This window comes from Rhinatrema bivittatum, chromosome 18, assembly GCF_901001135.1.
Source record: "Rhinatrema bivittatum chromosome 18, aRhiBiv1.1, whole genome shotgun sequence".
In the NCBI taxonomy this organism is placed as follows: Eukaryota; Metazoa; Chordata; class Amphibia; order Gymnophiona; family Rhinatrematidae; genus Rhinatrema; species Rhinatrema bivittatum.
Genome location: NC_042632.1, coordinates 27705819 through 27718031, shown reverse-complemented (window position 1 = coordinate 27718031; position 12213 = coordinate 27705819). Strand labels below are relative to the sequence as shown.

General features: G+C 43.2%; 1 protein-coding gene across 11 annotated transcripts in view; it reads right to left on the bottom strand.

Annotated features, from left to right (window-relative positions):
* ATP10B (ATPase phospholipid transporting 10B (putative)) overlaps positions 1 to 12213 on the bottom strand; it is a 458548-nt gene that overhangs the window by 96708 nt on the left and 349627 nt on the right. Inside the window, exon 2 of one of the 11 annotated variants that reach the window (XM_029583383.1) lies at positions 4776 to 4854. The exons of the other annotated variants lie outside the window; for them this stretch is intronic. Coding sequence (XP_029439243.1) covers positions 4776 to 4787 — 12 coding nt within the window. The 5' untranslated portion in view covers positions 4788 to 4854. The remainder of the gene's footprint in view (positions 1 to 4775; positions 4855 to 12213) is intronic. 11 annotated transcript variants of the gene reach the window in all.

Genomic DNA, 12213 nt, shown 5'->3' with positions numbered 1-12213 from the left:
ACCCTACGAGTTCTTCCAGACCTTCCCACCCAGAAAATGCAGACCACGGACATGGTCCAATTTCACTTGCGTAAATCAATTAGCAGGTGTAAAAGTTGGTAGCGTGTACGCGCATACCTCTTACAAAACAGCAACTACCATGTGTACTTCTGAACCTCACCCCAGAATGGCCCTAGACCGCCCCTCCTGGTAAAACATGTGTGAAAGTGAAAGTATGCGCATACTCTTTATGCTTATAAAATAGCATACACGTGCTACTTAAGCATGTTCAGTATATGTTGCTTTTATAAGTGGAAACCCTTTGAAAATTACCTCCACGCTTTTCAAAATCAAAAGTATGTGCAGACATCTCTACCACAACCTCACCCTCCAGAATGCCTGATTTATGTGTGTATAAAAGTATGCACACAATTGGGTGATGTGCACACTTTTATGCACACCATCCTGTGCAAGTTTATAAGGAGTCTTTTATGCACATAAGCCTGGTTTGTGAGTGTAAATGGCTTTGAACATTTACTCTCCATGTGCATAATTTACTAAACGGCATTAAACCCGGGGTCATATGCCAGAAAACACTGATGCATTACCTCTGTTGGTAATGCATCAGTGTTACCCCCACCGGTATTGCAAGACCCAATGTGAGCTGCGACGTGTCCCGCACCCCTTCAACTATCAGAAGGATGTCTACTGGGATGATTACCCTGCTCTAGAGGCAGAAGCATGGCACCCCACACTCATCCTAACCCCCCGCTTCCAATCTGAAAGAAGGGCTGCCAGGCCAAAGGATGCCCTGGTCCTCATCCACCTGGGACTATTTTTCCACCTCAATATGCGATATGGGCAGAAGAGAGTCACAAGCCCTCCTGCCCCAGCTGCCTCCGCCATGCAGAATGGCACTGGATGATCTTATGTGCACGACAGACGGTCAGCCAGTGCCTGTTTGTGTGAAGAAATCAGCTGGCAGGAGGGGAAACATCTTTCTCCTACCCCCATCATTGCACATTGTTGAAAGGGGGAGGTGAAGCAGGGGTGTGTGTAGGGGGGGGGGGGGGAAACCTTGACTGAAACTGGGGGGGATGGGTTTGGGGTGTCAAGCCTGCAGGTTGGAGGCTGAGTCTTTACTCAGAGTCAGTCTCTCCCTCTCGGGGGGAGATCTTTGCTTTGCCTCTGTGGGAGAGGGGGTGGGGAGAGCTTGCTTTTGCATGCAACGGTCTGGAATGAATGCAGACAGAACAATGGCCTGAGATTCAAGCTGAAGGCTTCATGAAGGAATGAGTTTTAATGCGCAATCTGAATACGGTAAGAACTGTGCGGCAAACAAGAGGTGAAGGTAATTTCAGAGACTGGGTGCGGGAAGAGTGGGGAATATACTGCATCACAGTTAATAACCTGAAGAATTCAATTGCATCCCATGGCTACTTTCTAATATTAACAGTAACTTTTTTGTATGGGCTTTTCTTGAATGAGAGCAACCATTATTGAGCAATTTATCTTAATAGGATAAATACTTGAATTGTATACAGTAGAAGCAGAAATCGAAACTAAATTAATGGTGATGTAATTTCTGTCCTTGATAACTATAATTTGTCTTGACACACTGTGGGCAGGAGAACTAACTTCTGCATAATATCAAGGAGGCAATGTGTGCAAAATTATGACTTTGGAAAGCTTAGCCATTCTCAGCTTTTGAGAAAGCAAGTGCCCCCTTCCACTCCTCTGAGAGCTGTGACCCTTCACTTCATCCTATGTGATTGCCCGAGGGCTGGTGTGGGATGGAGGGGGCCTCCCAGGATCGTGCAATTTGGTTTCAGAAATCACTTCACTACTATGCAGAATTCCGCCCCAGATACAGGCCTGCAGCCACTTCTCGGGGAGTTCCTGTACAGCTCCTTTTCAGCACTTCTAAAGTGGTCAGAATAAACGAGTCTATTATCGTCACCAGATGGCACGTGAATAAACCAAAAAGTAGGGAGGTTATGGAAAGTATCCAAAAATCACTGAGAGTTAATGAGAGGGTGAGAACCCGGGACTCCTGACTTACATTCCTGAGGCTTAAGCACCAGGCCACACCTCCCTCTCAAACCTTAACAAACGATTGCGGAGTTTATTCCAATGTGTTATTCGCTGGAAAGAAAAAAAAAAGAAAAAAAGAGCACTGACCTAAAAGCAGCGTGTCCCACCCCAGTCAGGGAGGCATACCTGAGCAGTTCAGTTTTCTGGAGAGTCACAATGAATATGTATCTGATAGAGTTGCAGGCACTGGGTCTCCAACGTATGCCAACTTTTTCATGCATATTCATTATGAATATACAGAAAACTGAACCATGCCTCATGGACAGGGTCTAGGATACTGCTAGAAATCCCAGTCTCACGTCACCATGCAGGTAAAGTTCAGAAGGTATGCGTAGGAATTAAATATTTCAGAACGGCGAGGCGTTCGGTATAATTTGATGTGTTGTACAGGTGGCCAGAGCAGAAGTTTGCATCATGCTCTTTTTCAACAAAATACATATCTTCAGTCTGGGATGGGCCACTGAAGCCTCAGGCCTTCCTTAGCAACACTGCAGCGATTTCTGCTCCAAAAATAGAAAATCTAACCATTTCATTGCATTATAATAGGTCTTAATGACATTGAATCTCAACACTGCCTATTACAGGCCTGGGAAATCCCATTCTGGTATTCATTCTCTAAATGGTGGGCAGCTGGTAATTAAGAGCAGGAAAATGACAGATTTCCAACTATGGCTCTCTCACCTATATTAGTGCCGTTCCCAGTTTCCAAGGATTCTCATCATCTGTGAATTCTACTATTGCTCCTTTTCAGTCCATACATTCAGAACTAGAACTGCTCATCTTAGTTATTTGGTTTTTTTTTTTAACTTTTAAGGTGATAGAACAAAAAACCTCATTTCACATCATGAATTCTTGAGATATTAAACATAGTAACATAGTACTGTTGGCAGAAAAAGACCAAATGGTACATCCAGTCTGCCCAGCAAACTTCCCATGGCAGCAACTGCCACTCCGAGCAGGTTACCCCTGTGGGTCTGCCAAGGGCGGTAACTACTTTTCCATGCAGGATACCCTGAAGCGAAAAAGCACAGGACTGCTTTTATGGTCAAGTCCTAAAGGAAACAAACAAAGCGTGCTTGGGGGTAACTTACTAGTGCGGCGGTTACTACCCTTAAACTAATAAACCTTGATACTTTTGATGCAACTCCAACAGCAGCAGAGGAAAAGAGGAATTGGATTTAGACAGCAACCAACGAGGGCGCTGACACTTATAGTCTGGGGAACTGATAAGCATGGGGGGTAACCAGCACCAAGCGGCAGTTACTACTCTTAACAGAAGGCATGGGAATACTAGCCTTAAACCAATAAGCCTTGTTGGTTTTGATGGAACTGCAACATCGCACTCTGCTTCAAAGGAGAGCAGTGGGAGCTGAAAGGAAAGAGGAATTTGGATTCAGAGACAACCAACATGAGCCATGATTTTTTACAGTATGGCTTGTGATGCGCACATATTAAGGAAAAAACACAGGACTGCTTCTATGGCCAGATCCATAAGCATAGCTCATCAAGCAAAACTGACTGATACATGGGGGGTAACCTGCATGGCGTGGCAGATACTACCCTGGGAAGCTTGCTGGGCAGACTCGATGGACCATTGGCCCTTTTCTGTCATCATTTCTTTGTTTCTATGTGTCTGTTAAGGGCAGTAACTGCCGCTCCGTGCAGGTTTTCCCCATGCATTATTGTCAAGGATAGTAATACTACAAGCAAAACCAAGTATCTGTCAAACCCATAACAAAATTACTGCAATATTTTTCTATGGTGAGCAGCCTTCCTGATAATTCCAACAATGCTGTTTGAACTTTCTTTGCTTTTGGACTTGGCTGAGGAAGCTTTATCCCCAGTGTTAGTGTATCAGTACCCCAGACCGTAAAAGACAGGGCCCAGCGTTGGCTGTTTTCAGAATCCAGTATCCTTTTTTCACTACCCCACCGTCAAAGCAGAGAGCAGTGTAGTTGCTATGTCAAAATCATAATAACTTTCATTCTTGCTGGAATCAAACAGGTGATTTAAGGATTACATTTTCTCTACAGTTCTCTGCTCTACCAGGTAAGCTGTTGAAGGACCTGATTCATCAATCCTAAATTACTTTTAATACAGTTTGTATCAAAGTTTGACCACCAGGCATTCCCATTGCATTGGTTTATTAATTAGAAGTGACAGCCAGCTTGCAGACCTCATACAAGACATTTCAGTCTTCTGTGGCACAATGCAGCCCACGTTGGGTCTTGCGTTATTGGTGGGATAACAATTATCAGCAAATAATTGGCAATACTGAATCACATCCAGCCAAACAAGGCCTAGAGTCTTCATTACCATCTACTCGTTCAGTTTTGGTCAAATTTGAGCAAGACATACAGGGGTCAATTTTTAAACCAGGCACAGGCCCACAGGCTAGTTTTCATAGGGAAACTCCCTGTGGAGTTTCACTTTTGCAAACTGGGACCTGTAGGGGCACGCAAGGACGTTTTACTTGCTTTGAAGCAGGTGCACAGCATGCATAGGGAAAGTTATGAGCGGGAATTTAAAAATGAAAACTCAGGGCATGCTTTTCTTCCCCTGCCTTAACCCCTGCTGCCTTTTCCTTGCAGTCAAAAGTAAGTGGGAGTGAACAGCAGCCCTACTTTCACCTACTCTGGTAAGGGAGTAGGGGGACAATCCTCAGACATGCTTTACACACATGCACAGAACAGTTTACTCACGTTAATAAACATTCTGAAAATGACCCTTACAATGGCCTTCCATCCTTCTGGACTGGTAGTCTTTCACTTTTGTGTTTCTCTAAATCAAGAGAAAGATATTTTTCTAATATCCACCTGGCTCCATCTGCTATACAAAATAATATTGATTACACGGGCTCTTGCCTCCAGTGACGTGGGACATGGGCCCACAGTACTCCATTTGTTTGTTTTTGCCAAATAATGCCCCGCACCCTGGACTCTGTGGCTCCCAAGGAAAACATAGAAAACTCATGAATGAAAGCAGACAAAGAACCAGCCCATCCAGCCTGCCCAGGTAACCTGTCCACACACTTAAGGACACATCCCAGCTGCCAGCCACAGAGGGTTTCTCCTTCACCAGAACAAGATTTCGCCTTCGCCAGAACAATCCATTTTCATTTCATTTCATTTCTTTGATTTATATTCTGCTTTTTGTGGCACTTCAAAGCAGATTGCATTCAGGTACTGTAGGAATTTCTCTGTCCCTGGAGGGCTCACAGTGGTTTGCCTTCCTCTATACAAGATTCCCACTTAGTTCCCTCCAACACCTGCCTTTCCCAGGCCTACCTACAAGGCCTTGCAATAATAAACACTTACTGAAACCCAGGAATGTTTAGAGCTTCTGACTAACACTTTTCCCACTCAGCTATTTCAACAGTGTTGACCGAAGAAATTTATAACAATGAAAATATTTACAGCAAACAGCTTAGGAACTATTATCTGGTCCTTTACAAAAGGGCAGGATGAGGATATAGATGAAGAGCACCGTTAGTTAGGGATAGAGTAATAGTCTGTGAACCAGGGAAATCATGGTTCAGACCCCATTTATTCCACTGGCATTCCCTATGACCCTGCACAAGTTGCTTTATCTATCATCTGCCTACTCTGGTACCCACTTAAAGGTGAATTTTCAAATGTTGCATGCATAAAAACTATCACATGCATGCATAAAGTGGCACGTATCCGAGTGCATGCTATTTTAAAAAGAGCAACAGGCACATGTAAATCAAGGTCCACGAGCAACTTGCACATGTATAAAAGGGGCAGGACACTGGCGTTGCAGGGAGGGGCCAACATTCATGTGTACAAGTTGCTATTTTATCCCCTACCAAAGTGACGGGCGTTAAGTTTTTTACTTGCATATATTTACTCCTGCTCAATATCTTGTAAGTGATCGTAAACATTTCAAAAGTGATGATGTATGATTTATTTCTCGTTTGATCATATTTATATTATGTGTTTACATAATATTTTTGATATTACGGTTTCTATGAAACTGAATGATTTCTGTTTTTGACATATGTTTGTTATGTTGTTTTTATGATAGTGTATGTTTGCTGTAAATCGCCTAGACCTTTTGTGCTAGGCGATTAATAAGTTTTAATAAATGAAAAACGAAATGAACAAACAATTGGGTGAGGGGTCTGGGCTGAAATGGTTTGGCTTCAGGCTGAAGAGCCAGGAGGGTCTCCGCGAGCTGCAGACGGACTCGGCGAACTGGTGGACTAATTGGTAAGACTGGTTATTTCATTACTGTGCGCACGTTAGAAAATCCCCTGACGCACTTGTGTAAAAGCTGACTTATGGGGGGTAAATGCATCTAATTAATGTGAGTAAAATCTACTTGTGCATCTTTTTAAAATCTGACATACAAATACATGAGTATATTATTTGTGCACCCTTATCCAGCTACATTCCGACTTATCTGGTTATGTAGTGCCTTTGCCACTACTTAGATGGACAACACTGCACTTAATCCAGATAAGTAGTGGCTAAATACCTCTTAGATTGTAAGCTCTTTGAGGCAGGGACCTATCATACCTGAAAAAAGACACTACGCTATCTTGAGGTCTAAAAGTCTTAAAGATGAAGTACCTATATGAATTTTACTCTCTGACCTGCTAAGCAGAAAACTCCACAAGCTGGCACAATTTTCTTCAATAACCCTCCACTCCAGGAGATCTTGGATGCAGGTACATCTTGTTCTTGTTGTAGCAGCCGCCTGTTATTTACTTATCGTACATTTCCCTTCTGGGCTTTCATAGAATTCTCTTACTGTGGGGCTCTAATGTAATAAGACGTGAACACAAAACGTGTGCTGAACCTCCGCTCACATCCTCTTTATGTCAGGAGAGGAAGAGTGCACACACAGTAAGCTGGCAAGCAGACAACGTATCCAGCTAACGTTAGCAGGGCAGCTGGTCCTGGATCTTCAGCGGGATGAGCATCCCACTAGATATCCCTGAATAAAGTTATCCAGCTACCTCACACCTTCTCATCGGTTGCTCCCGCCATGCTACATTCGGACACAGTAGATATTTCCCTGTCCCTTAAGGGCTCAGACTCCGAGTTTGTACCTGAGCCGAGGGAGGGTAAAGGGACTTGCCCAGGGACACAAGGAGTATTTGAACCCTGGCTTCCCTGTTTCCTAGCCTGCAGGCTGCTCCTGTACTCCAGCCAAAAGCACATGGGCTCTTTGAATGCATTATAAAGCAGTCTGCAGATCATAATACTGAGCCAATCATGCCACATGTTCTAAACCTTAAAACCCACTTACACTACGTGCTCTCCCACTCTGGCCTGGCATTCCCTACCTTTCAGCATTTTACAGTGAACAGAAGTCACAAGCAGGATGTCCGAGTGGTGGAAAATGCTCCACCTGACTGGCTCTTTTTAGTTATCCTTTGATAGAGGAATTTATAAGGTGTCCCATGTTCAGATATTATTGGTTTTCATCTGTTCATCTTGCTCACTTGTCTGATCCATGGGGAAAAAAGAAATCACGCAGCTCTATCAGATCTAATAGCGGCAAACTCATTTGCAAGAGATGCCCTGTGTAGTGCTCTGGTGTATGGCATTCTGTGCTGAAAATCCTCCGAATGGGCCATGTGCCAGCGGCAGGCACAAGAAGAATGCCGTAGACGCATGCGAGGACTCACTGGCTTGCAAAGTTTCTCGCCCTTAAAATGATTCTGTTGGAGTGATGCACTGATGGAATAAAATTCACTATGGAAATGGTTCAAGGCTTTTCATGTACCCGTATCACATAGACATAAAACTGGATGCCATCTCACCTTTATTTATCTCCCAGCATATGAGGGCACGCAGGCTCCATCAGTGCCAGCGAACAACAAGCTAGCTGTTTCACAAGCTTCACCTTCTAACTAGAAGATACTTGCTCATCAGGAGTTAAAAAAAAACAACCAAAAAACAAAAAGCAGCTTTGGAGACATTTAAAATCTAAATCTGGAAGTGAGAGAAATTCAAGAAGTGACTCACATACAGTATGATCATTAATCACACTGCTGACAAACATTAGACCAGCAAAGAGCCACAAGGCTGTCTCCGCATCCTCTCCGCCGCTCAGGCTCAGAAACTTAAAAGACCCTTTTTCTTTGACAGGCGATAGGAAAATTGATTTCACTTTTAAATGGTCTCTCTTTTGAATACTTCTGGCAGCGCTGTTAATCCCCATAAAGTAGTGGGGAGAATTCTCCCTCCCTTCGCGCTCCCTCTGCCCTCCAGTACTGAAAAAAATATGCAATGGTTTAACACCTTTTCCCCCCCACGGGAAACAGAAGACCACTCCATGTCTTACTTTTCCTAAAACAATTCAGCCTCTGTTTTGCTGCATCAATAAGCAAACACCCGCAGAGATTCAACCAGTTTATCTCATGTAGCAAAAGAGATAATTGGACTGATGTTCAGTGGAGATTTAAACCTGTGCAGAACGTTTTTGCACAGACTTGGAATTTTTTTTTTTGCAGCATAGTGACTATAATAACTCCACCAAAATAAACCCATACTTTACCCTGTCCCTGCTGGCCCACGTCAGCTTGCAGTCTTGCTTTTAAGTTTAATTCAAATCCAGACTGCGCAGAAAGTCATGCTATTCCTGCACTCTTTTGCCTCGTAAAGATCTGCGACATACCAAGAAATTTAGAAATGTGGATTTTCAGCTTTTCGGTGCAATGAAGTACATACTAACCCAGAAAAGCTTTCCAGAAGTATTATTTTAAAAAAACGTGTTGGGATTTGGCTAAAATAAATCTTAAGTGCTCCAATGAACTTATGGGTGGATGGGGGGGTGGGAGGGCAAAGGGGGGGGGGGAGGGTTCTGTTTTTCTTGTTCCAGCAAAGTTGATTTCAGTGTTGCTGGGAGCGGGAGCAGAGTTAACCTGCACCCAGACGTTTGTTATTGTGTATCTTGTGAAACTTTAATAAAAATGTTTTAACATAAATATGCCCCATGCTAACTTGAAAAAAAAAAAAAAAAAAAGGACAATTTTCAAACTCCTCGCAGAAACACAAGGAAAAAGAAGCAGTATAGCTTTGTCCCTGTTTTTTGTGGAGATACTTTTTCCGGGTAAAGCTACGAAGACGCTTTTGAAAATCTAAAAATATGCAAATACTTGCAAGCTCCGCCTCTTCCCTGGTACACCGCCTTTTTCCATGGTTGGCACTGCACTCAGAATTTGATGCCCACAGAGGGTGGGTGGTATTCAAAGACCCCGTTTCCGTGAGTAAAAGCAGTTTTTTAACCATGGAAATGACTTTGAAAATTGCCCTCTCAGGGGGGTAAGCTTGCAACAGCCCACATAAAGTAGACAGGACAGAACAGCTAAGACCAAAATTCATAGCAAAACACAATGTTGTGAGCTATTTTGTGTACATCGTACTATGAAAGAGAATATTGCACCCGTGCCTCAGCACAGCAACTTAACTGATTTCTGGTCAGCAGTTGGAATAGTGCAGGGGTGCCCAACTCTGGTCCTCAAGGGCCACAAAAAGGCCTGGTTTTCAGGATATCCACAAGGAATATGCATGACATAGATTTGTATACAATGGAGGCAGTACATGCAAATCTATGTCATGCATATTCATTGTGGATATCTTGAAAACCAAACCTCTTTGTGGCCCTTGAGGTCTGGAGTCAACCATCACTGGAATAGTGCTTTAGTTAGTATGACGTCCAGTCCTAAACAAATAACGTTATTAGGCTAAGTGCAACAATAGAACAGTGTTTTCCAAACTTCTTCTGGAAGAACACCACCTAATCAGCCGGGTTTTCAGGATATCCATAATGAATATGCATGAGATAGATTTGCATACATGGAAGACTCAGGGTATGGTTCTCATGTATATTCACTGTGGTAAACCTGAAAACCTGACTGGTTAGGTGTCCTTCTAGGAAAAGGTTGGAAAACACTGCATTTATAGCTTCTCTGAAACATCAAATGTGAGTTTGGTAAATAATAGTATCATATAGAGATGTGAATCGGAACTGATATCGGATCCGATTCTGGTTCTGATTCACATCTACAGAGATGTGAATCGGAACTGATATCGGATCCGATTCTGGTTCCGATTCACATACAATAATCAGAATAGGCAGAAAAATAACCTGGGAGTTTGGAAAATAGATTTAATGGTGTTCTGGGTCCTAATCTTCATAACATTTATGTCATAGCTAAGTCCCATAGCAGAAGCCATGTAACAACTCAACTATCCATTCCGATGAACACAAATCGAAAAAGAAAACTGCTCCTAGAGAATTTGTTGCCTGTTATGATAACGTGGATATGTATTCACATAGACTCCCGGTTGAAATGTTCTGTGCACAGGAGCTGTCCGTATATAATATAACATGATACCAAAGATCCTGGATGCAGCTCACATATATTTGGGATCCTGCAGGCCTCGGTGTTTCCCACAGATATCTAGCATGTGGTAGGAAATAGGAATAGAAGTCAAAGAGAATAATTCTTCTTATTCTGTGCCATAAATCCTTTTAGACAATTCTACAGATTGAAGAGTTCATTTCTATTGAGGTAGAGTTTTTTGAAAGAAGGACGATTTATCTTTACACTTTGCTAGGAAGAGGTCAGGGAGAAAGGGACTTAATTATCCAGGAGAGCAGCAGTGCCGCGCTCTTGCTTCAATCTTCTGGCTTCTCAAATGAAAGGTTGCCGGATCACTTTGCCCATTGCAGCTGCTGGGGACCTGTCCTCCCGATCACCCACATGCTTCCCTGCATCCTCCTGGAGATGCTAAATTCCCCAGTGAAATTGCAAATTCTGGTAACCTTGCCTTATCTAACCTTCTCTTACCCATCCCTTCGTAGGGACGTAATCACAAACCAAGCTTTATTAGCAATTTATACTGTGCAGTCACCAAGTTTTTAACTAAACAAATAGCTGATAAAGTGAGTGCAACTAGCTTACAAGACATATGAACATAACACTGAGGTCATTTTTATGAAGTTAGACTCTTTTTAAAGCTGATATTTATGTTAAACAAAATGGAAGCAGCTAGAGTGTTAGCAGGTTCTCCATTGACTCTTGTTTAGACCAACAATGGAGAACGAAACAGAGCTATGAAATCATCTCTCCACCATCTACTGTGTGACCTTATGAAAAATAAGAGCTAGGTAAAAGCAAAGAATACGATGGCAGATAAAGACCTCAAAAGCCCATCTAGTCTGCCCATTTCCCCTTTCATGTCAGTCTCTACTAGAACCGTTGCTTTGCTTTCATTTCCCCAAAACAAAGACTCCTCTGTGCCTATAGCAAGTTCTAGCCTCTATCGGGAGGCCAGTCCACATTTTCCCATTCAGCCTCATACAATGCCCTCTTGTTTTAGAACTTCCTTCCTCTGGAAAAATGCTTGACCCTTGTGCATTATTTCTAACTTTGAGGCATTTTCAGGTCTCTTCCATATTTCCTCCTCTCCCTCCTCTCTCTAGGGTGTGAGTCTTGTGGTGCAGGCACAGCAGAGGAGGGCTCATTCCGAATATGGACCGAGGTAGTATCACCTCTTTCTGCTGCTAGAAATACCTGCCCCTATGCAAGCCTGGCATTGTTTCTCTTTGAAAATGGAGGCTGGGCCACGTGCCACCGATACAAAGCATTGGCGGACTTGACTCCTGTGTTTGAGCAGGTGCAAAGCCATATGCTTTAAAAGGTCTCGGCGGCGATTTCAAAATGGGATCCCTGCACGGACTTGCCCTCTGCTGACCTAACCCTGTCCCTTTTATTGCTACAAGTAAAAGTACGCGAGCTGTAAACCATAATTTTCCCACACCTTTTTTTTTTGGGGGGGGGGGGGGGGGAGGCACAGTTTTTCCTTCGTCCTTTCATGCAGGTTAACATTTGTTTACCTCTTCCCCTGTAAAAAGTTTGGAAAAACTCCAAAAGGTATTTTGCAATCCTGAGATTTATGCTGTGCAGTGATCTATTTTTAGACATATTTTTCTCATTCTTCTTTCAGCCCTCGCATACAATACACGGGTGCCAGTAAGGGATGCATCTGAGAAAGGCGTGCTCACTTAAGCCAAGGGCGGTGTTTAAATTCTGAGAATGACTTTCAGCCCTATCTGTAACTTTAACACAATAGCACTGACGTTACCAGCTCAACAAAG